The sequence below is a fragment of the Sorghum bicolor genome, chromosome 4, assembly GCF_000003195.3.
Source record: "Sorghum bicolor cultivar BTx623 chromosome 4, Sorghum_bicolor_NCBIv3, whole genome shotgun sequence".
Classification (NCBI taxonomy): Eukaryota; Viridiplantae; Streptophyta; class Magnoliopsida; order Poales; family Poaceae; genus Sorghum; species Sorghum bicolor.
In genome coordinates this window covers 7,202,337-7,227,887 of record NC_012873.2, presented here as the reverse complement: position 1 = coordinate 7,227,887, position 25,551 = coordinate 7,202,337, and the positions used below count along the sequence as shown (strand labels likewise).

The following is a 25,551-nucleotide window of genomic DNA, read 5'->3' as shown; positions in this document are numbered from 1 at the left end:
CACTTCTGTCGGAAATGATCTGAGAATCGAAGGAAAGTAAGAAAAACATGAACAAAGACTAAAAACATAATGGGCGGAGGATCAAAAACGAACCTCCGACAAGTGCATGAACTTCATGCAGAGTTTCAGCCCAACCTGTGATCGAAGGATCACAGGCTCCTGCGCACAATCAAGGTACAGTCAACAAACAAAAGACAAACAACTCAACTAAGAACACAAAAACAAAATCTACCAAACTCACCAGGACCAGCAATATTAGCAGGCGAAGGCCTGCTGGCCAGCACAGTTGGCGCAGGAATGCGGGGCAGAGGTACAACAAGCACTTCCTGCGCAATGCTGGCCCCCTTAGCAAGCTTCTCCGCGCTAGCCAGGCCCGCAATCACATCCTCTGAAGAATATATGCAAACAACGTAAGACTCAATCAATCAGGACATACATGAAAACCACAGCAAGACAAAATAAAGTCTTACCCATATATAGCGAATTTATCCCACCACCAGATGGCTGCGGATGATTGTCAGCTCTCTTGATCCTTCGGACAGAAACAGACTCCGCCTCATCGCTAGACCCCCCAAGCCTCTCCTTCGACATAGATCCTGCTCCAGCAGAAGCCTCCCGCGCAGGACTCACCCTATGGGCCTCCGCGTCGGAGGAGGACTCCCAAGAAGCGATGCAAATGGGGCGCGCACAGAGGAAACCGCGCGACAGACCTGAGCCTGAGGGCCTCCAGCAATAGACGCAGCCTTCTCAACCTCCGCAGCCTTCCCAACCTCCGCAGGCGCAGAATCCACCGAATCAGAGTCGGCGGCGGAGGATCGAGCGGAGGAAGACTCCATCGGAGCCTCCAGCAACACCTCCGCCTTGCGCTTCTTCGCAAGTTGCTTCACGGCGCCACTCCCCTTCCTTTTCTTCGACTCGGCCAAAGCAACCGTCTTGGAAGAATCCTTTTTCTTCTCCAAGCCAAGCAAGACGTCCGGAGGAATGACATAATCGTTGTACTCAATCCTCAGCTCTTCAAAAATCCGGTTGAAACGCGACATCGTCCCAAGCGCAGATTTCGGCTGAAGATATTCCTTCTCCGAAATCTTCCCGACGATCCTCCGGGCCGAAACCTCCACGCGATCGAGGAAGGATTCCTTCGTCTCCCCCTCCGGCAAGCCCGCGCGGAACCGAGGAAATGGCAACCCCTCTGGAGGACCAAACACCGGCACTTACACCATTTCAATGGTAAACTCGTCGGCCCTGCGGCCAAGGGGCTAGTAGTCGGCAGCAACCATCTCCTCGACCAAATCTCAACCTCCGGAGTGTCGACAGGCCAACGCAAAGGCCTTGTCGCAAGCCAGTCGTTCCTCCGACATTGGCTGCGAAGGATCAACCTTGGAAAAAGGCTTCAACTCCTTCATCTTCGACGCGTACGGGTACACCTTATCAACCTGACCATCTTCCAGAGTCTTCGACGCGGCGGGGGTCGTAACATAGAACCAGGCCCTCATCCAATCCTTCTCCCACTTGCCCTTTTGGCAGTAGGAGATCTCACACCTTGGCCCAGGCATCGTGCAGCGTGGCATGAACGCGCAGCTTCCAAACTGCGCAATGCGATCCACTCCTTCGGCATCCTTCACCTTTTTAGGCTAGCGTTGGAGTTCAAAGTAGGAGCAGAAAGTATCAATGTGGGGCATAGCTCTGTAGGATTCGCAAGCCCAAGCAAACTTGCTAAGGGTTAGAATCCCATTAGGGCTGAAATGTTGCAGCTCCACGTTGAAACTCTCCATCACTTCGCGGAGAAAATGGTACGGAGGTATCCGGAGCCCGCAGGTGAAAAAGTCTCTGAACACCACAACATAACCCTCCTCAGGCGCAGGCACAGTCTGACCCGCAGGAGGAGCCTTCGCACGGCCATCCTTGAAGAATCCAACTTCAACCATGTCAGCAATGTCCTCTGGCCTCACAGTAGACTCACCAAACTCAAAAGTAATAGCAGCCATTGCCTCAAACTCCTTAGCACTAATAAGATCCCCAACGGAAGCTTCGACGTCGGACAGCGTCTCCTCTAGATCTTGAGCTGCTGCCACCTCAAGCATCCACTCTTCAAACCTCCACAGCCAACCTCAGACCTCACGCTAAGGAAATTGCGCAAAGGACCAGAAAAATCTGACCTTGAAGGACGGGGCGAAGAAAGATGAGCCACCTTAGATCCTCCGCAAACACTTAGGAACTAAACACAATGAAAACACACGCGAGCAGCTCAGAGAGCAAGTGAGATGTGGCGAAGGAAAATGTGCAGGCAATGAGCGGCAGGGGTGAGAGCCCGGAGCTCCCCAGCATCCCCTTTTATAGGGGGTGCCTACGACCGCGCGACCGTTGCGATTCCCCGCGCCCAACGGCTATGAGCGGAGGACTCGGCGCGGCCGTTGTGATTCCCAAACTCTAACGGCTAAGTCTAACGACTAACCGGCCAAATATCGCACAAATCACTATCCTCCGCGATCTAATATGCGAAGGATATCAAATTATCAAAACAACAAAAAACGATCGGAGGATCCTGAAAACCTAAACACACAAAGAAAATTCATGGGTAAGTACAAGGAACATTCCACCATACTGCCAACAAGCACTTCCTGCGCACCAGGGGAGAAGGATGCAACCATGCTCGCAGCCTCCGCTGCGCGGCACGTTTTTGAGCACATGGACCGCAGGAGTGCCATTAGCCCAAAAAGAGGGGAACTGTTGGGGAATGGCCACATCCTTCCCCCTGGTGGCGTCGAAGGATATCCTTCATCCAGGGAACCTTCGTGCGACTACGTGCGAAGATTCCCGAGAAAGACTAACGTTGACGACTCGTCTTATCATGCTAAGTGTGTGCAGGGATTGAGGCACTGATGTAGTCCCGCGAGCGGAGAAAGGAGGAGCCTCCGATCCTCCCAAGTCCGGGGATGGCGAGGGACGTGGCGAAGGATGGGAACCTCCGTCGCGACCAAGCTAAGGAGCCTCCGACCTCCCAAGTCCGGGGATGGCGAGGGACGCGACGGAGGATGGGAACCTCCGACGCGTCCAAGCTAAGGAGCCTCCGACGCGGAAGCGTCAAAGGTCGGCGGTCGAGCAAGCTGAGGAGCCTTCAGTTGACCGAGGAGAGAAACCTCCGACACGTCCGGGCTAAGGAACCTCCGACGCGTCCAAGCTGAGGAACCTCCGACGCGGAAGCGTCGAAGGATCGGCGGCTGAGCGAAGGATCCAAGCCTCCGACCAGCTGAAGCCCTAGACAGGGGACACACGCAGGGTTCGTAGTGTAAAATTACACAAATGGCTTAGGGTCAGTAGACTGTAATATGAGAATATGCTGGAATATTCCCCCACCGTCACGGGGCATTTCTGTAATTTTCTTAGGTCGGTTTCCGAGCCCTATATAAGGAGCGTGATACCGTTATTAAAAGAGGAAGAGCATTCATTGTATTCACCTACTATTGAGTCCACCGTTTGTTACTGTTCAGCCTCTCACAGCAGCGAGTGAGAAGGTTCTCGTTTCACCGTATTGCTAGGGAGTGCGGTGCGCATTTCCCAAATAACGGTTAACGACGGTGGGTATATGATCCCCTCTTAGTCGCAATCAACTTCGCTTGAAATCCTTGTGTAGTGAGTGTTGGCCATTCATCGGTATATTTCTATTCATAACCCAATGCATACATTGTTTGGTTAAGAATGGCTTCAAAGCTGCAACTTACGAAGGTTAAGTCATAGTCCTCAACTTGTAATTAAGTCTTGGTAGAAAAAATGGATATAAGAACAAAGCTTTCCAATAACAACAAATATACATACAAGCTATGAGTTTGACTTCGACTTACCACATCATTTCGGTTGTTTTGAGCCATCCTTAAACAAAAGCCCTTCACACGAATGATAAAGGTCGGCAATGATAGCTTGTATCGTCATGGAGGAATAGGTAGACAGGTTGAACCCAATACTCGCAAGCTTATTTACACATACTTGGACACCATACCTTTTGCAATGCCCTTATCAGGTGTCTTCCTTCCCACCTCTGAGATTTGTACAACACTACTTCCACCCCTCCTAGCGGCGATGGAAAAGTTAACTTGATATTACATCAATCGAGTATTGTCTACCTCAAAGCAGTCAACATCCATTGCCTCAACCCCAAAATTGGAGAGTGTCTCCTCCCAAATAATTGGGTCGATTTGCTAAGTACATTTAAGAATCACACACACACACACACACACACACACACACACACACACACACACACACACACACACACACACACACATATATATATATATATATATATATATATATATATATATATATATATATATATATATTAGAAAATATATTTATGCAAGCATATTTGACACATTGGATTCTTGAAAACATATAGAGTTGCTTACTATGCTTGGATGATTATACGGTGTGGGCGGCAACACTGGATCAAATCCCTTCCACGATACAAAGCTGCTCAAACCTAGGACTTCCAGCGGAGGGAGACGACGTCCAGCCATCTCTTCTCACGAAAGTCAATATATCAAAAATCATATCCACACATGGCTATTCACAAATGTATATCAAAAAGCATATTAAAACATATTCAAATGAGGACTAAAGTAAAGATTAAAACTTGCATAAGCAAGAGAATCGTGATTTGTGATATTAACATAAGAGTATACATAAGAGCAAAAAAAATATATCTACCTTTGGTATTATAGAAAATATAAACCCAAAGTACTCATACGGTACCTATCTAAAAGTTACTAAAGTTGAAAATGGACGGGAGAAATCTCATTTCATCCGCAACCGTATACCGTATTTTCCCATTTGTTTTTGTTTTTTATGGGATAAACGGAAACAGGACCGAAAACGGTGGAGCGTTTATCACTCTGTATTTGCGGAATCCCGTTTTTCATAAATCTGGAAAAGTAGCCCAACATAGCCTCTAAGCCCAATATGGCCCCATCAAACCCTACCTCCAATCCTCCTAAGGCCTTGTTTAGTTCCAAAATATTTTGCAAAATCGACACTGTAGCTTTTTCGTTTGTATTTGACAAATATTGTCCAATCATGGACTAACTAGGCTCAAAAGATTCGTCTCGTCAATTCCGACCAAACTGTGCAATTAGTTTTTATTTTTGTCTATATTTAATAGTTCATGCATGTGTATAAAGATTCGATGTGACGGAGAATCTGAAAAATTTTGTAAAATTTTTTAGGAACTAAACAAGGCCTAACCCAGAATAGACAAAATACACGTCCCACATGAGCGTCGGTGGACTACTGTATTTTTTATTTATGAACACTTGTTGTATTGATGTGTGCCTATTTGTGCCTTGTGAGCACGTGATGTGTCATATCTCTTGTATCCTGTCATATATAGATAATTCATATTTGTGCTATTTATTAATATTTGGTATTATACTAATATTAATATGGTGACCGGTCACAAATTAGTGCATATTTAATATTTGGTATTGCACTTTGGTCTCTGTATTTGAGCTATCATATGCAACTTACATGTTCCAGCTTATATTTTCGCTTACCTCTTGTTTCTGATCGTATTTACCCGTTTTCGTATTACCGTTTATCCCGCTACTGTTTTCACTTCCGGCTATCCGGCTTCCGCTCCTGTTTTCATCTAAAAATATGAAAATGAAAACGATAGAGCGATTTTCCGTTCATTTTCGTCCGTTTTTAGCTTTAAAAGTTACCAGCTAATGTACCAATACGAAAAATTTACGTTAAACCCATATACATATTTGTCTATGATAATGTGTTTTAATAATGGGCTATATCAGCACTATAGAGTCAATTGCCGCTATGATAGTGCAAATTTTACCTGTACCAGATGCATTGCATCATTTGTTCCAATACATTCTGGAATTGGATTTTACCATGGTTAAACACGCTCTATTCTAACTCTTCTAAGAGCAACTCCAGCAGTAGCCTCCAAAACTAAGCCCTTACTTTTAATTTGGGTGCTCCCTCTATTTCTTGAGGCTCAACTTTTTTGCTTGAACTCCAACAGTAGCACCCAAATTAGGGCCCTCAAACATATTCCAGAGAGAATGACAGAAGGGACCCACTCGTTATTGTCTTTTTCTTCTTCCTCTTTCTTCTTCATTTGGATAGGGACACAATTAGAGCATCGAGCCGGTTACCGTAGGGTGTCATGCACATGCAAAGGAAGAGAGAGAGAGAGAGAGAGAGAGAGAGAGAGGGAGCATAATATGGGGCTAGGACACGCGATGGAGGATGGGGGCTGTCCTATTGGACCAACAGGAATGGGGTCTGGAGGAGAAATATGGGTGTCTAGCCAAATATAGGGTCTGGAGTAGGGGCCTGTTGGAGTAATGTTTTTAGCTTAGGCACCCATATTTAGCTATTGAGGCTTGAGTAGGAGCCTGCTGGAGTTGCTCTAAGCATGGGTGGTGAGTTCGAGTCATGGACCATACAGTGATCCAATTAGGACTCTTATTTCTAATTCATTACTTATTAGTACTCTTAGTAAAATTGGACATAGCTATTATACTCGAGGGAGTGGAGGGACAGTGTACTCGCAAGAGTAGAGGATGGAAATTTGGGAGATAGGAATTTTTGCTCTTAGACTATTATTGGGGACATATATATAACTCCAAAACTAGTATCTCTGAATCCTGCCAGAGAGCACGCAGGCGTCGCCACCAGCGCCGGACTGTGGGCTGAGGTTGTGGCATTGTCGCCCGAGTGCTTGGTCGATGCGATGCCAGAGCTCTTTGGCGAACAGGCATGTGGATATGATGTGATCAATTGACTCTTGTTCTTGGTCACATAGTTAGTAGGAGTCCCTTGCATCCAGTCCATGCCTTCTCCTTCGGTCGGTCGTCCAATGTCTTCGGTAGAACGCGAGCCACAAGAAGATCTTGACCCTTAGAGGAGCCCACGTTTTTCAGATCAGTCTGTGTCCTTGGAATTTGGTTGCTCCGGCATACATTGCGTAGGCAGATTTGGCCATGTACTTCCCGTCTGTTGTTCATCGCCAAACCGTGCGATCGGCTTGATCATTTCGTTGTACGTACTGCATCTGGTCCTAGAGCTCCAGGTATTCAGCGATGGCCGAGGCTGCGAGCGCTCCGGTGATGCCACAAACCCACGTTCTCTTGCTTAAGCTGAGCCACTTGGAGATGCTCAAGGTAATGATATTATTAGACCTAATATAAGAGGATAATTGTTCTATTTTTATCAATAAAAAAATATGTGTATGGCCACTTGTGAAGTTGGTTCAGTTGGCTGATGCTACTTGTGAACTCTACAACATTGCAATGTGTGTGTTGAGTGGGAGGACATCGACGCTAAATTTGTCACTAAATGCTAAAAATGCTATTTCACCTGCCTATTGCAGATGACTGATCGAGAAGAATCTGCTATATAACCACCGGCACCAATGAAAACCAAATTACTACACAGGATAGATGTGCTTTGAAATGGGCAAATGGCTGTAGTCATTCTACTTTTATATACGTGTTCAATCTAAAAAAATGAAGAGATATATAGTGTTGGTTACATGTACATGCATGTTGCAATGCAACCCTCAACTATTTCATGGTTAATTGGATCAGTACCTTTCTATACAAAAATCAGTTACACGGAACTTTGAGAGGTTACATGCAAGCCAGCAAAGCGGTGATCATGCAGCATCAGATCACAGCAACGCACACCACACAAACACATTGCCATCCCAAAATGTACATGGAGTATCGCAGTGCTGGACATCAAAATCATTCACCATCGGACAGCCCTGATCACCAAGAGCTCGTACAAATAGAAAGCTTTTCACCAGTAAGCATATAACAGGTGCTAAAAAGACGGCAATCAGAGAGGTTCATCTTCATCATAGGACAAAGGGCGGTCCGTCTCCCAATAGCTAGGTTACTGTATCCTAAAAATCTGTTATATTAGATAATAATACTTTTCATTTGCTTCAGAGGTCCCAAATAACTCATACTCACCCTATTTTTGGTCGCTATAAATATTTCCTCCATCTCCCCATAGATAAAGGGAAATTGCACCTTCACCATTAGTAGTTACTTACCCCAACCACCATTTTTCAACCATGTTTTACTCCACAAGCTTGTGGGCCCCATCTTTTATATGGTTGTTACGAGAGATTTGGGGGTACTGCCGCAACAACTCCTCTAATATTCACAAAAAAAACAAGATGTATTGCTGCAACATCTATAAAGAGAGAAAATCTTTATTCACAACGGTTATCTAATGCTACTAAGTATAGGTTTCATTTTAAAAACAACACTTGACAAAGTAGATGATAAGTCGTTAGTGGAAAGAAAATTTTCTTTATACAGGAGTACAAAGAATGTGGCATTGGGTTCACTCAATTCTTTTAAATCCCCCTTCCTAGCCATCATAACTAATCCCTCTTTTCTTGTTGTCTTGGTTCTTTGCAGGTGTGGGGTTTTATTTGGCTTTGGAAACACTCTCTCACTATTTTTGTGGGTCACTCGCAAATGGCTCTCGCTCTCTCGCTGTTTTCTTTTTAGATCATCCTTCAATATTTCCTTCGGTGTCAAAGGGAGTAAAGAAATTTGCTCTCCTTTGTACATGAAAGAAAGCTTGTTGGTTCTTCCAAAGATCTGAACATTACGATCATATAACAATGGTCTTCCTAGCAGAAGTTAGCATGCTTGCATAGGCACCACATCGCACTCCACATGACCATTATACCCCCCAGTAGAAAAAAACTATCACAACATGGTTCACACACAGCGCACCACAATCATTCCGCCACTGCATCTTGTATGGATTAGGATGACGCCTCTGTTTTAGGCTCATTCTATCAACCAATTCTTGGTTGGCAATATTTTACGCTTAGTGTGTGGTGAGGTACAAGGGAAATCCCTTTTAAAATTGTTTGTGACATGCTATAACTCACATGCGCAAGTTGTTGGAACACTTGAGGAGTGGCACATTTGAAAAAGGGGAAGAAAATAAGTGGATTGGGGGTGTTTTGGTGGCCACTAGATTGGTCCAATGGTGCCTACTAGAAGCACTAGATTATAAGATACACGGTAGGCTATTAATTGTGGGTAGGGTAAGCCACGAGATTGATCTAGTGGTTAACCTAGTGGTCACCAAACCATGCGTTAGAACTATTATAGAGAGGGTTTTGCGTTGAACTCACTGGATTAGTCTGGTGTGGAGCACCAGATCAATCTGATGGCCTGAAAACCATTCTAGAACCTTTTTGTGTTGCACCAAGTTGGTCTAGTGGTTCACAATAGCGTGGTCACCAAACTATGCACTATAGATGATTGTTGGTGTTGGACCCCTAATTTAGGCTCCTTTGTGCATCATGTATCAAACCCTAGATTAGTAGCTGATACGCACAATTCGAATGAGATTGGTTTCAAAATCCATACTTTTACTGCTAATGGGGAAACACATTACATGGTTCAGGTTACATAACTTGGGCCATTAGCCTTATATCATCTATCAAAGTTCTAAGACAGCGGTCCTATGTCAATGTGGCTTTATGGCTATAGAAAGCTTGGAGTGCGGACACAACCCTAGCCTTATTCTTTAAGCATACTAACCCAATCACTGTAGTCCTCATGTAGCTCTCTTGTATGGAACCATCTTTGAGTGTACTATGGGTACCCTATCCATGCATAGCTCCAAAAGTTCCATACAGGGATATACTTTGGTAGCTTTACTCCTAAAAATATAGAATGGAGGGGGTTGAGTACATAAAGTACTCAAGAAGCCCTAAACTTTGGGTGGTGGTTGTGCACGGTCCTCAGTTACAATTATAAGTCGTCAACCAAACATAGAAAAGGCATATAAAAGGAATTACCTACATAGAATAGGGGTTAAACCGGCAGAATTCCACAGGTTTTGGTGAATCACTGTTTTTGCAGGGCTTTATCAGGAAAAGGAGGAAATATATCAAGGACGTCAAGTTAAAAAATGCATATTCCACCGCGGCACCGAGTTGAGAAGAATCTAGAAGACATGAGAAGGCAACCCACCGAAGGAGGGAACCATCTGCCACTATAGTGGGTCGACCTAGGCCCGGGGTCAGCCGACCTAGCCCAAATCTAGTCTGTGGCCCACTTCTATGTTGGTTCCTCCACCTCCTTAGGGTTTGCATATCCACCATTGACTAAAGTTGGTTTGATCTGAGGGCTCTGGTTCCTCCCACCAGCCTATATAAGCAGGCCACTGCCTCCTGGATAAGAGCATCCCTAAAACCCTAATTCATATCTCCAGTTAGGATCAAGAGAGGGGTTCATGAAAGGATCCACCTCTCAAAGTAGCTAGCAAGAGAAGATTAGTCCTCATTATGATCTAGTCTTTAGAAATAGAGAGGTAGAGAGAGGGAAGATTTTGGAGGTGTCAGTCTGTCAGTGCTCCCTCTATGGCTTGTACCTTGGCGGAGTGTTGACGGTCATTAAACACCAAATAAAACCATCAACTATTGCATAAATTGATATGAGACGAATCACAAAGTATACTTGTAGGGTTTGATTATAACAAGTTCCACGAGTTTTGGTGCTCTCATTTGTCTTACAGAATATCTAAATTTTACACAGAAAAAAGTGTCTAAAATGATGAATTGGAGTGACACCATTGTGAAGAGCTCGTCTAAATGATCAAAATGGACCTATCATTTGCTATATTCTGAGTCCATAATCAAAAGATATCAAATCCATGGCGAAATCAACATGGGAAGGCTCTAGAACATTCAAGAAGGCATGTCACCAAAGATGTCCTGTACTGACCCAGTGAGCCAGCCAACCTAAGGCCCATGTCAAACGACCTGCCATGGCACCGCCTCACCTCTAGCTTCTAGAAACTTCCTCCACCGTCTCCGAGGATGTATCTAAGTCGTCTCTTAAGTCGGTTTGATCCATGGGCTTTCGTTCATCCCACCGGGCTATATAATCAGACCCTTGCCCCTCCCTAGAGGCATCCCAGAAACCCTAATTCATATCTCAAGGGATCAATTGAAGAGGTGTCCTATGAAAGGATAACCTCTCCTTAGATTGACATCAGGAGAATTAGGACTAGACTCTCCAATGTAGTAGAATAGATCTAGTTGAGAGTGGGCTAGAGTCGAGCTACGCTCAGGTTCTAGAGATGTCTTTAGAGGTCAGGTATATCTTTGTATCTTATCTTTATAAGACTTATGCTTTAATTTATTATCTTCTCTATTTACTTCTATGCCTTTCATATGGTTAGTATAGTTATTATACTTTGCCATGGGATCTCTGCTCGTATCGGTGCTCTAGTTATCATATGTGATTAGAGTAATAATCAATAGTGTAGACATGGTGTCTAGGCTATAGGTTACCTGAGATTGTGCCTAGTCCCATAAAATAGTTGTGGTAGCCCCAGGGGTGACAACCCTGACGGCCGACGTAGTCCACCATGTTGGGGTTGGTGATTGTAGGACCATAGTCAGATCTTCCTAGCCTCTTTCTCATTCATTTCTGTGACTAGCGTTCTAATGTCCCGAAGTGTTATTATGTGATTTCTATATCTATCTATACTTCATTTCCCATAGAACCAAAGTAATAGAGAAGTATGTAGGAACCTTGAACTCTCCTGTTATCCTCTCAACTTATCTTGACTGCTCATTTATCATGGAATTCTCCCATTTGTGTGTGCTATTATTCATAACTCCTATCATTTATCATTTACCCCACTTTAGTCTAGTTGGTGTATTAAGTTAGTAGATACATAATGATGAATTATCACTCCCTCTTTAACCATTGTTTCCCTGTGGATAAATACGGTACTCTAGAATACTCCCGGGTAAAAGCTATAACGGTATTTGTGCGCTTGCAGAATTCTCTGTGTGCGTTAATAAATACCAGCAAACTTTTGGTGTCATTGTCGAGGAAGCAATTGGCATAAAGATTTTGATAATGATCTCGATGTCTGTGAATTTAGTGTACCACTAGATTTAGTAGGATTACTCCTGTTGTGTTGAGTTATGGAATAGACAGGAAATCAAACGCTATTTCAACCTTGTGGCAAGATTCCACCCAGGGTGCCTGAACATTCATGATTCATCAATATTGAAACTATGTCATCTCATAGGTATTGTATACATAGATATATTATTCTAACGATGTGCAGATTGCAGAAAAGGCATCATAAGAATTCAAATCATATCTCAAGTGATGGAAAAAGACGTTGCAAATTTATATAATATATCGAAACTCTGTCATCTCATAGGTATTGTATATATAGATATATTATTCTAACGATGTGTAGATTGCAGAAAAGGCATCATAAGAATTCAAATCATATCTCAAGTGATGGAAAAAGACATTGTAAATTTATACAATAAAATAATAATATTTATGATACCAATGGCTATTCATTTTTCTATGTATCTTATAATTTGGAACGAAGGGAGCAAGTATCATTAGATTTCTCATTAATTGTATTTTTATAGTATACCTATTTAGTTTCATGAATCTTTATATCTTTTCTATAACTGGTCAAACTTAAGATGTTTTGACTCTATAAAAAAATCGAAAAGACTATAATTTTGGACGGATGGTGTATCTTTGATAAATAATAGTAGAGGTGGACAATTTAGAGATTACCTTGTGTATTTTTATTTGGTTGAAATGGGTATTTTTTTTTGTAAACTCAATATATCCAAAGATCTTATTAACGATGATTATTAGAGTTTATCAAATTAAATACGAGATGTTTCTAATTATTGTATTTTTTTTATAATTTATTTATCGTTTTTCCCTTAACGTGTGTTGTGAGGGCTAACATGGAATCTTCTCTAGAAGTTCCATGCTAGTAAACAGTTAAAATATTATTGGCACATGAGTTTTCTGTTTGAGAAATGATTTTATTTGTTTTTAAATAAACCACAATGGACATGAAAGTTTTGTTATTAGGACTACTATAAACATGAACTAAATTTTGAACATCCCAAGCCACACCCACACACACCATCCATCCAACATGGTCAATTAACACAAAGTGCCAAAGCCCACCTCGTTGACCCTTACAACCCACCAGCTCCAAAACAAAACTTCTCCCTCTCGCTCTCTCACCAACGGCCCCTCCCCGTCGACCTCCCCCACCACTATATAACCGCCCTGCCCTCCCTTGCCTTCCCTTCTCACCACAGAAGCCCCCGCCATTACCACCACCCTTCCCTTCCGAATCCTCTGTCCCTGCGTGCGTGGCACACAAAGCGCACGGCCATTACCAGAAACCCAGCTCCGCCCCTGCTCGGTTCCATTCCAAGAAGCAAGAAGCAAAGGGAGGAGGAGGAAGCAGAGACGACTCAGACTGCAATGGGGGAGCCGGAGATGGACGCGGGCGGCGCCGGGTGGCTGTCGTGGCGAGCGGCGGCGGTGGCCGTGGTGGCGTGGCTGGCGCTGCACGTGGCGGCGCGCGTGGCGGACGCGCTGTGGTGGCGGCCCCGTCGCCTGGAGGCGCACTTCGCGGCGCAGGGCGTTCGAGGCCCGCCGTACCGGTTCCTGCTGGGGTCCGTGAAGGAGATGGTGGGGCTCATGGCGGAGGCCTCGTCCAAGCCCATGTCGCCGCCAACCTCCCACAACGCGCTGCCCCGCGTGCTCGCCTTCTACCACTACTGGCGGAAGATCTACGGTGCGTGGCCTCTCCTCCCTCTCTCCCTCCGTCGTCGCTCCCGGCTCTCTCTCCCCCCACCTCTCGCTTTCGCCCATGTGTTGCGTCGCCGAGCATGTGTCCCCCCCGGTCCCGGACTCCCGGCCCCGTTCCGTTTGATTGCTCGCTCATCTTTTTGGTTGCGTCTCCGTGATCTGTTCCCTCCCTGTCCGCTAGCTTTCCGGCGCCCCTCTCTCTCTCTCTCTCTGTCTCTGTCTCTCTCCTCCTGCAGAATTGCTTCCCTGTGCATGTCTGTTTGCGGCCAGGGGCTCAGCTTTTGTCTCTTGTTGTCAGCACAGCCGCAGCGCAGCGCAGCTTCTCTCTCTATCCAATTGCGCTTCCCTTCCCTCCTCTCCGGCTCTCCGGCGCTTTCTTCCTTCTCCAGACTCGTCACTCCCAGTGAGAGACATGTCAATAATCTCACCTCGGTTGCTGCTGCCCTGCCATGCTGCTGCAAGCTCTTGTCCATGTCCTTCCCCTGCTCGATCCTGCCCCTCTGCCTCTTGCATTCAATGGAGCTGGGCTTTGGATCATGAGCGGAGCACATGGGAGAAAACAACCAGCGCAGTATATACAATTCCAAAGTCTTTTTATTTCTTTCTTTTTTTTCCTCCTCCTTCTTCTTCTTCTTCTTCTTCTTCTTCTTCTTCTTCTTCTTCTTCTTCTTCTTCTTCTTCTTCTTCTTCTTCTTCTTCTTCTTCTTCTTTGGTTTCTGTGTTCTTGGCAATTCGCGGTTCGTCGATCAGTTAGTTGGCAATGGTTTGGTTGATTGATCGTCGGCGTTGTCCACATGTGCAGGGCCGACCTTCTTGATCTGGTTCGGGCCGACGCCGCGCCTGACGGTGGCGGAGCCGGAGCTGGTCCGCGAGATCTTCCTCACGCGCGCGGAGGCGTTCGACCGCTACGAGGCGCACCCCGTCGTGCGCCAGCTCGAGGGCGACGGCCTCGTCAGCCTCCACGGCGACAAGTGGGCGCTCCACCGCCGCGTCCTCACCGACGCCTTCTACCCGGACAACATCAACGTAAGAAAAGAGCCTAAGACAGAGGTCGCGCCGCGCCGCGCCGCCTAGCTCTGCTCTGGTCTTCTTGGTTCGTCGTCCGTTCGCCGGCCGGTGCCTGACGCGGGCCTTGTTCTTGTTGGTTCTCTTGCAGCGGCTGGTGCCCCACGTCGGCAGGTCGGTGGCGGCGCTGGCGGAGAAGTGGCGCGCCATGGCGGCCGCCGCCGCGAGCGGCGAGGTGGAGGTGGACGTCGCGGAGTGGTTCCAGGCGGTCACCGAGGAGGCCATCACGCGCGCCACCTTCGGCCGGAGCTACGACGACGGCCGCGTCGTGTTCGCCATGCAGGGCCGCCTCATGGCCTACGCCTCCGAGGCCTTCCGCAAGGTCCTCGTCCCCGGCTACCGGTGCGTCTCATCTCCTACGTCTCGGATTTTTTTTTTCCCCTTCAAAGGCAGCTAGCCAGCGGCTGACCGGCCGAAACGCACGACACGACGCGTTGCTTTGCAGGTTCTTGCCCACCAAGAAGAACTGGCAGTCGTGGAAGCTGGACAGGGAGATACGGCGGAGCCTGACCCGTCTCATCGCCCGGCGCAGCGACGAGGCCGAGGCCGAGGAGAAAGAGGAGGTTCAGGCGGCCAGCAGCCACTCCGGCGGCGCCTTCCGCGACCTTCTCGGCGCCATGATCAATGCCGGCGAGAGGAAGAAGACCCCAACAGCGATCCCGGTGGCGGACATGCTGGAGGAATGCAAGACGTTCTTCTTCGCCGGGAAGCAGACGACGACGAACCTCCTGGCCTGGGCCACCGTGCTCCTGGCCATGCACCCGGAGTGGCAGGAGCGCGCCCGCCGCGAGGTCCTCGACGTCTGCGGCCCCGACGAGCTCCCCTCCAAGGAGCACCTCCCGAAGCTCAAGACGGTGAGTCAGTCAGTCCCAGTCCCACCGCGCGCCGCCACATCACCTTTTTTCCTACCGGCCAAATTTCTTTTCGAATCTCCTTCCTGCTGCCGTGGGGGCATTTCCGTCACTCCAGTCACCACCGCTGACACGCAACTGTTTCCCTCGTGGCATTTCCATTCCAGCTGGGCATGATCATCAACGAGACGCTCCGCCTCTACCCGCCGGCGGTGGCGACGATCCGGCGCGCCAAGACGGACGTCCGGCTCTCCGACGGGTGCCTGGTCCCGCGGGACACGGAGCTGCTCATCCCGATCATGGCGATCCACCACGACGCCAGGTTCTGGGGCCCCGACGCGACGCAGTTCAACCCGGCCAGGTTCGCCGGCGGCACGGCGAGGGCGGCGAAGCACCCGCTGGCGTTCGTCCCGTTCGGGCTGGGCTCCCGGATGTGCATCGGCCAGAACCTGGCGCGCCTTGAGGCCAAGCTCACCATGGCCGTCCTGCTGCAGCGGTTCGAGATGAAGGCGTCCCCGAACTACGTCCACGCGCCGACGGTGCTGATGCTCCTCTACCCGCAGTACGGAGCGCCGGTGATCTTCCGGCCACGAGGACCGCCGGCAGCCTCATCATAGCGCAGATGGCAGATGCTTCTTCTTCGCCTGTCTGTCGCGGGCAAGCAAGCCCCACATTCTTTTGTCGCGAAATTGGGCGGAAAAATGCCTGCCGCAGCCCGCAGGTGTGTGTGTCTGCCGGGTGGCCGGACGAAAACCGTAGGACATGTGCAGAATGACCGAAATACCCCTCTCCGCTGTGTATATGCAACAACAAGTGATACTAGAAGCCAAGAAGCACTAACTTTTTGTCCTAGCCTGCCTCGGGGCCTACCCAGGTTGCCCGGAAATGCCCTCGTTAACAGACCGGATCAGGCCCAGCCTTTTCTTTTAAGATTTGATGACAAGCACAATGAGAGGGGGAGGCCGGAGTACCGGACCCACACTCCTCCCCTGTTTTGTTCCTTGCCCCCGTCGTGGCGTCTGGTGTATGTATTTGTATAGAGGTTTCTTATTCCATCTTCTTTTAGTAGAGACGAAAATGCAATGAAAAAAGAGATTCAGATGGCAGAGTAATGAAGTGGTATGTGTGATTCGTTTACCTTGAGCTACCTCTGTACATACAAGAATGCAACTACGGGATCCATGATCATTGAATCAACTCAACTTTGACTAAATTATAGTAAACAGTATTAGTATTTATATCTGTAAATAAATTTATTATAAAACTATCTTAAGTAAATTTATTATAAAGCTATCTTTCATGACTAATCTAACGGTACTAAATTTGTACCATAAATGTTAGTACTTTTTAATATAAATTTAGTCAAGGGTTGCATTTTTTACATAAAAGGTAGCATTATACATGACGTTCCTCTCCTTTTTGCCGGTTTCTTTCGGTTTTTGTGGCCGGTGATCTTGTTGCAAAGAACAATTGCATTTTGTGCTTGGTGATGTGGCACATTGTGCCCCAAGATTAGGGGGCGCGGGTGGGATTAGATCACGGGAAATAATCTGGTTCCCATTCCCATGGAATGATGCCAAACTATATGAAACTACTCGCATTAGTTAGGCGCGTATATGCATACTCATAATCCAGTAAAACCACGTTTTACACGTCTTTAATTTCGATCATAGCTTAGCCCAGCTCGTATAAGCAAGATCCTGTCCGGTATCCACTCAGAACAAGAAAAAATTGGAGTTTATGCAATGTGCAGCCACCATCACTAATATAATACTACTGAAGAAGAAAAAAACGAGTCATTATTTGCAGCCATAAGCAGATATGCCAGCTTAGCTAAAATGAGCCCAGGGGCATGTCGCTGAAACAAAACAAAGCAATTAACCCATGCAGAAACCAGGTGGTGAGGCGTGGGGACGCGCGGTAGGGGGACATGTCGCGTGGGGCCCGCCGGCAGCAGCCAAACCAGGGTGGGGGGCGCGGAGGCGAGAGCGGCGCGCGGGGGGGGGGGGGGGGGCTGGTGTGTGCCTCTGGCCTGTGCCTGTCCTTGGTTGCAATAGCAGTAGCAAAGCTGTCACTGCCGCAACGAGCATTCCGGACAGTTACAGTACCAACGGACAACGCCGCAAGATCCACGGCGTCCACGCTGTTTTCTTTTTTTTTTCTTTCTTTCTCCCTATGGACCGTCGTCTCTCTTCTAGAGGTGCCGAGGTGTCTGAACAGGGTATAAAATTTTACTCACTCTGTCCAGTGCATATCTCACTGTGAGTCGGATTATTAAAACTTGGCTAAACTATATATAATATAATATTCTTTATGATGTATAAGAAGTATCATAAGATTAAGTATGAACATATACTTTTTATAATGTATTTATTTAGAGATACAAATATTGATACTACTTTTAATACTTCTAGTCAAACTTAAAAAGTTTGAATCCTCGTATAGCATAACTCTCCTCACATGTGACCAAACTTGTCCCCCGCGTCGCTCTAGCAGGATGACTAGGGCAGTGGCGCGCCACGCCACGTCTCCACTGCCCATCTCCACCACCGTCGGAGCGCTTAGCTAAAAGGCCATGCATGTGCAAGGTTGCCTCCCCGCTTGATTCCTCCCCTGTTTTGGCATTAGTGGGTGCTTCCTAGCTTGGGGCTAGTAGATTTGGGGTCTCGTGGCCTTTTTTAGGGTACCCCATCCGATTCTACTCGCATTAGAGATGGTCTAGCGGGGCGGGCTATAGGACACTTCCAGGGTGGAGGGGGGCGTTCATGCTTGTCAGTGGTATCGATCATGTGGTGGCGCGCGAGGGCGCTACTCAGCCCAACGGGGGCACAACAGCGTCTTCGGTTTGGTATGGCTAACCTACCTTTGTCGTGTGCCCGCCTCCAGCTACTGCGCCGCCTCCCAGTGCTTGGGGCTAGTGTTTTGCGGCAGGTGACGATGGGAAATGAGTTTACTTCGTTTGTGTAGTGTTGGGAGCTTGCAGGAGAGACAACGTTGCCCGAGTATGTTCGCCTCTCGCTATGCACTGTGGTGCTCTTGGGATCGACCACTACGGTGGGGCAGTTTTGCTACCCCTTTGTGCGAGGGTGAGGGGGTGGTGCTAGGCAAAAGCCTTGGTCGACTTTTGTTGGAGCTAACGATAGTGAAACCCTTGGATGCCACCGTCTTCCTTGGAAGTGTCGTCGTATGCACCACTTTGCTCACCTTGTGGGTTCATCTAGAGGAAACTATACTTGGTTATCCTGAGAGCGCAACGACAACATCCATGTTGGGGGGCGTCACCTTGGAGTTCTCACTTCGGCCTAGTGGTGGTTGGTTCACGTGGGCGTCTCAAGTCTCTTGCAGCTTGGGTTATTTTGGGCAGGCCGGCCGTGTCTCCTCGATATGCCACTGCTGCTTTGCGGTGCCTTGATGTCGCTCTTGGTTTGAGTTTGCAGGGGTGAAGTCGAAGTTGGTCGCTTTGGGATGCAACGATGCAAAGCAACGATGATGTCTTGCATTCTCCTCGTAGATGTGGGCTTGTGGTGATGTTGTTATTTGTAGGTGTAGGTGGTGGTGCTTTGGGGGGCTCTGATTGATGTTTATCGTATGGAGTCGGAGTTACTGGTTGCTTGTGTTATTAGCTTGGTGGAGATGACACATGTTGGGTTCTGTCATTGTGTTCACACTATATGCTTGTGAGATACTTAGTGACACACTATGTGCTCTGTCATTGCTCAGTTTTTTCTCGTAATAAAGTGTGTGGTTGTAAGGTTTTTGCACCTACACTACAGCATGGCTGTTTATAGAAGGCATTTAAAAATGCCTTTAAAAATCATCAAAATGCCTTCAAAAACCTTTTTAGGCATACTTAGAAATGCCTGCTATAAAGTGGACTTAAAAGGTCTTTTGAGGCATTTTTTCAAAACGCCTTCCAATATCAACATATAAAGGCATTTTGTAGCTGCCTATAATAGTTTTTAAAGGCATTATGTATAAGCCTTCAAACACTGAAAGAGGCATTATTAAAAATGCCTCCAAAACCAACTCATACATGCTGAAATTTGCTAGTAATTAATATCAAAATAGCACAAATCCATCGAGAAATTAACCGATGAAAGTAGATATTAACACAATCCAACCATTTAAATCTTTCTGGCATACAGAGTTATATTTGTACCAAACACAATCAATAAGGTAGAAAAATAATCAAATATCTATCTTCAAATGATATTCCCAAGTCCTTTTGTGTAGGTCCCCAATCTTAAATGATGCAAATGGAAGTAGTGCAACAAAAGATGTAGATAAAGAAGTAGAGGGAGAAAGCTTCCATGATTCAGATAACCCAGAGCTGATATATCTCTGAATCAAGTTGATTAAACGAGCACCAGCATCATCTATTTTATGACTGACAAATAATCAAGCTGTCTGCAATGAAAAAAAAAGGTTAGTGCTAAATTTTGAAGCTGAAAATACAACTTAGTAACTCAGTATTTAACTCATCATGATTCTGAAGAAATTAATTAAGTATGTGTGTGCTGAGCCTTGTAGAAAGCACAGTGTGATTTGCTTACACACAAGCAGTGAAGTGTGCCTGCGAGGTGGTGACTGAGCTATGAGAAGCCATAGTGAGGAAGCAATTACCCCACAAGAGGCTCAGGCCATCAAAATACCAAGGTGCTTTCTAAGGGACAATGTAATATAAGAATTATAAGAAGCTATCTGTTCGATCCAAACTAGTCCAAAAAAAGAAGCTATCTCTTACCTCAAAGCAATGTTAAATCATGGGAATAAAAAAACAATGGCTAGTCAACGCATGGGACATGGATTGAACTTCCAAAGGCTATAAGTTGAGGTAAGAAAGCAATGAAATTTGAAGGCCTAAAATACTTAAAATGGCAGGGCCAGCATCTAAAAAGCCGAAGGGTCTTCTTATAATCTTCTTCGGATTTCATCCTTCAAAAAAGTTATGACCAAATAAATTTTTTAACCATAAGTAAACTAATAAACCAGTAGGAGGAAGAAAGCAACATACATTTTTTCAAAGCTTTAGTCATCAATTGGCTGCCCATTTGTTCTGTATGTGTTGCTATAGAGCTCAACACGGCTTATCTGTCTTCCTTCCTTTAGTTCCTGTATTAAGAACAATAACACATAAAGACAATCAATGATTAAATTTCAATAAGATAATGGTATACAAGCTGGTCTAAAACAACTACATCCAATGAAACTTGTTAAGTTAAAGAAATTTAGCATGTGAATCCTATATACAACCTTAAACCTCTGCATTGAAGTCAACACATTGATAGCAGCAACACATGTTCACTTAACTACAGTATAACAAAATGAGCTTGAGGTGAACAAACTGGACAGCAGCTAGTATATTCAATGGAATTAAAATATGGAACGATTTTTATTTCGGAACGAAACCATTCCTCAAGATCAATATTAGGATGTAAAATGTCCCCAGAGAAAACAACTGTAAATTGAACTCGATACAACATCAGTAATTCAGCAGTGGTGAAAGTATGTCCAGACATAGATATAGCATTTTACAGAGTGCAAAAGCAAGATAACCAACATGGTCACATGGAACCATGTTGACATAAAAAATAGCATTGGTTTTGGATAAAACTGTAATTAATTAGGAAGAGACGGAGACTTTTGGCACTATTTTCTGATAAGCATAGCACTACCAAGTACCAATAACAGTATTTAGAGAACACATTTCTTCATAATTTCATTAAGCCAATTACTGGCCACTATAAGAGAATTATGCACTCAGCTATTTGTCCACCCACTGTCACTGCTAATATGAGGCCAAGCTATTTCTCAAAAGCATAAAACATATCCAATTTAAATAACCAGGGGATTTGGTTATCACGATAATCCATGAGCTTGCGGATCTGATAAGCTCAGGCACATATTAGATAGTCTTGTCAAAACCTATACATTCTATATGGCACAGAATCGATCATATATTGATATATCGCTTTACCTCATGGGAAGCTAATGAATATCCTGAGCCAGTATATCTGCTACTAGGGATAACTCATCCTTTTCACAACCTCCACGACAACTCATTTAAGCAATTTCTGTTTGCAACATTAAATATCAGTAAAACCATCACTTCCAGAAAAATCAAGCATGAATCCTCATCTCCTATTTGTAATTACATTTTTTCATTTTAGCTTTCTTCAAGGCTCCCACTGATTCCAATTGACTCAACAACAAGCTTGTACCAATAAAACAGGTCAAAACTCCAAACAAATCATGCTCTTCTATATTTATGCGGTTAAGATATGTTTGGTTTGGACAATTGAAAAAAAAACTAATCTATACAAGCTACTGTACAATTCCTAGATAACTCTATACATCAATGCAAAAAATGTTTATTTTATCTCAGAATTTGCCTAAACCGTAGTTCATTATTTCTAATTCATTTGTACAGATAAGACAACATTTGGTCACAAGTATATACATATTTGTATAAGTTATTGTACAATCCCTAGATAACTCTCCTACACCAATAGAAAACAATGTTTATTTATAATTTATCTCAGAGATTTTATAAACGCTGGTACATTATGTCTAATTCATTTGTGCAGATAAGAAAAATAAATGTATATATTTGTATAAAATCCTAAATAATTATGTATATTTATCTCAGAATTTGCATAAACCCTAGTACATTCGATTGAGTAGAGCAGAGCAATTGGGCAACATACCAGGTCACTGAATATATATTGGATCCAGATTTGCATATGGTTTCTCAAAAATGACAAAATAAAAAGAGAGAAGGCAGAGCATACTACCAAGGTTGCTGCAGCGGGGTTGCGCGACTGGAGGTGCTGGGCGAGGGAGAGCATACTACCAACATTGCTGCGGCCTGTGGGTCCATGGACACAGAACAAAGCAGATTATCAAACATGGGAAAATCTACCGAAGCGGTGGAAGCAGGATTGGATCCTTGGACAAATTATCACGCAGCGAGATGGAGGCGGAGTTGGTGCTGGCGTTTGCGCCAGCATGCCGATTGACGTAGGGCGGACATCACACGACGCTGAGCGGAGGCAACGGGGTTGGGGCGCGCCGTCGTTGTCCGTCGGCGCAGGCTGGTGCGCGCCGCATGGCGCGTGTGGGGGAGGAGGGGGAGGGCGGGGAGGAGGCGGCGCCGGAAGCAGGGGCAGCGCCGGAGGAAGGGGCGGCGCTGGGCTAGATCGAGGCGGAGCGATAGAGGCTGCGGGAGGGGAAGCTTCGAGAGGAAGAGACCGAGAGATGCCCAAGGTGTAGAGGACGACGTGGCTTGCAGAAATTGTAGAATATGCATAAATCAGTACTGCGGGTTAGTTTGTAAAAATATGGAGGGTTCTTTTGCAAAACAGGTATTGCACGACTGCTGCCTCTCGGTGCCAGATAGTCTGTCTTCTGTGATAGCACTACCAAGGCGTTTTGAAAAACGCCTCAAATGCCACATTAATTAAAGGCGTTTTAGAAAAATGCCTTCAATATTTCAGGTATTTAAAGGCGTTTTTAATTTTGCCTCTACAAAACTGGTTTTAAAGGTATTTTTATAAAAATGCCTTTAAGTAGAAAGAAATTAAGGCGATTTTATAAAAGTGCCTTTAACAAAATGCCTTTAATTAAGAGACATGTTGTAGTGCTAGCTCGTAATCCCTGTTCTCTCTGTCCTCATCTATCGACTCTCGCATGCCAAAAAATTCTGGATCCCCGATAGTGAATTCTAAGCTGTGGACAGGTTTTTACTTTTATTTTGCTATATAATAAATACAAGTATATACATGTTTCGTTTTCTCGTGGGAATGTGTGTTGTAGACCGTTGCAAGTAGGCGAACTACCTCTTTGGACGACTTGAGTGTAAACCTTTTCTTCTAAGTAGTTGCTGTCGTCGACGATCAACGTCGTTATCGTGCGCCTTTCTGAAATAAAAGTATATGCATACAGAGAGTCAATCCGTAGTTTTCGGTTTGCCCATCATCTTTTCTTTTCTTTTTGTAGCCATGCTACCGTACCCAACACTTCGAGATTTGTATGAACTCAGCTCCAACGCAAAGCACACAATTGCATGCGCGCGGTCGTGACTCGTGACTTGCATGTAACCGTGTGTTTCGTCCGCCAGCACGGATTTTTTGCTCGTGTTGACGAAAACGGAGCAAAACGCTAACGAGCTGTGCGTAAGCATGCCAAGCAAAAGCTTTACTGGTTCCGGCCGGCGTCGTCGTCTATTGCCTTCAAACACCAGACCCTTTTTTATAACTTTTTTGAAGAGTTTTTTTAATAACTTGATACGCCAGACTTTGCTGAGTCGTTGAATCATCCCTCGCCAAATGATGACTGCAACGCAAAGTCATGGAGAGAAAAAGAAATGTAGGGCCTGAATGGCATGACAAATTTCTTCCAAATCGTCTTAGCAGACTTAGCCTTGTTTAGTTTCCAAAAATTATCCAAAATTTTTAAGGATTCTCCGTCATATCAAATCTTACAGCACATATACATGGAGCATTAAATATAGATAAAAACAAAAACAAAAACTAATTACACAGTTTGTCTGTAATTTGTGAGACGAATCTATTTGTGAGACGAATCTTTTAAGCCTAGTTAGTTCACGATTAGATAATATTTATTAAATACAAACGAAAGTGCTAACCAAAAAATTTCGCCAACTGAACAAGGCATGCTTGTTCCAAATCAGTACTCCAAGTATCTGGCGGCAGTAACACAATCAAGATTATTCGTCCGCACTATTTAAGCATGGGACAAAAAAATATATTCGCCGATTTTGACGAGGAAAAAATAGTCAAGCATGTGCTGACGAATAGCTCCAACTCGCTCTTTATCCAAGTGTCCAATTGTCTCATCGACCGATTGTTCAGTGTAAAAAACCGTTTTCTGATGGACCATCTCATGACAATGAAATTACTAGTTTACTGGTCCAACCACATGACGAAGAAGTGGTGCATATGTGACTCTAAATTCTCTTGTAAATTGCTAGATACCCCGTTAGACTAACAGAATGTCATGTACGTCAAGGGCTAACACCGGCCGTTTTGGTCGTTGGAAAATCAAAAGCTCCATGTACACTTACAAATATTTTTTTCCCCAAAAAAATTCAGCTTCTTGATTATTATTCATATTATTAGATCTTTGCTAGAATAGCCATTTTGGTCGTGAACTATTACTTAAGGCCTTGTTTAGTTCACCCTAAAAAGCAAAAAGTTTTCAAGATTCCCCGTCACATCGAATCTTGCGGCACATGGATGAAGTATTAAATATAGACGAAAACAAAAACTAATTACACAGTTTAGTTGTAAATCGCGAGACGAATCTTTTCATCCTAGTTAGTCCATAATTGGATAATATTTGTCACAAACAAACGAAAGTGCTACAGTACCGAAATCCGAAATCTTTTCGGAACTAAACAAGGCCTAAGTCTCAGTTTCATCCCTAAACTTTCAAAACAACCGTTTTAGTCCTCAAACTCTACTTTGTCTATCGTCCTACGTGGAACACTACACTATTGCACTTGGTCAGCTCCAACACCACCAACGATTATAGATAGAAAACTCAAAGTTGTTATTTTTAATGTTATGTTATAATGGTACCATTTATACATATATAACGAAATGACTTTTGTGGGAGTAATTATAGTTGCTTCGAATGCTATTGAAACAATAGCTAATCTATAGTTTTTTTCCTTAGCTACTTCTAGAGAGTTAGACTCAACTAATAAACATTTGTGAATAAATTATAATATTTTTTACCATAGGCTAAAAATAATTCATATTTAAGAATATTTAGATCTATATGTATATTCATCTTAGAATATATGAATATAAATGTTGAAAGTGTGCTATATCTGATGGACCATCTCATGACAATGAAATTAGTAGTTTACTGCTGGTTCAACCACATGACGAAGTGGTGTGTGTGTGTTTATATGTGACTCTAATTCTCTTCTAAATTAATTGCTAGGT

At 44.9% G+C, this 25,551-nt stretch overlaps 1 protein-coding gene and 1 long non-coding RNA gene across 3 annotated transcripts; one reads left to right on the top strand and one right to left on the bottom strand.

The window, feature by feature from the left end:
• On the top strand, positions 13,159-16,689 carry LOC8071661 (cytochrome P450 734A2). Its single transcript, XM_002453469.2, has 5 exons — positions 13,159-13,647; positions 14,464-14,687; positions 14,818-15,068; positions 15,172-15,580; positions 15,745-16,689. The coding sequence occupies exons 1-5, from the start codon at positions 13,332-13,334 to the stop codon at positions 16,192-16,194; spliced, it is 1,650 nt and encodes a 549-aa protein (XP_002453514.2). The 5' UTR covers positions 13,159-13,331; the 3' UTR covers positions 16,195-16,689.
• Positions 19,699-22,834, bottom strand: LOC110435030. Of its 2 annotated transcripts, none has more exons than XR_002452684.1 (4): positions 22,372-22,834; positions 21,555-21,651; positions 20,592-20,689; positions 19,699-19,984 (listed from the first exon to the last, which is right to left on the bottom strand). It is a non-coding gene; the product is annotated as an uncharacterized LOC110435030 (long non-coding RNA). The 2 variants fall into 2 exon arrangements; XR_002452685.1 differs by lacking the exon at positions 19,699-19,984 and adding an exon at positions 20,046-20,512.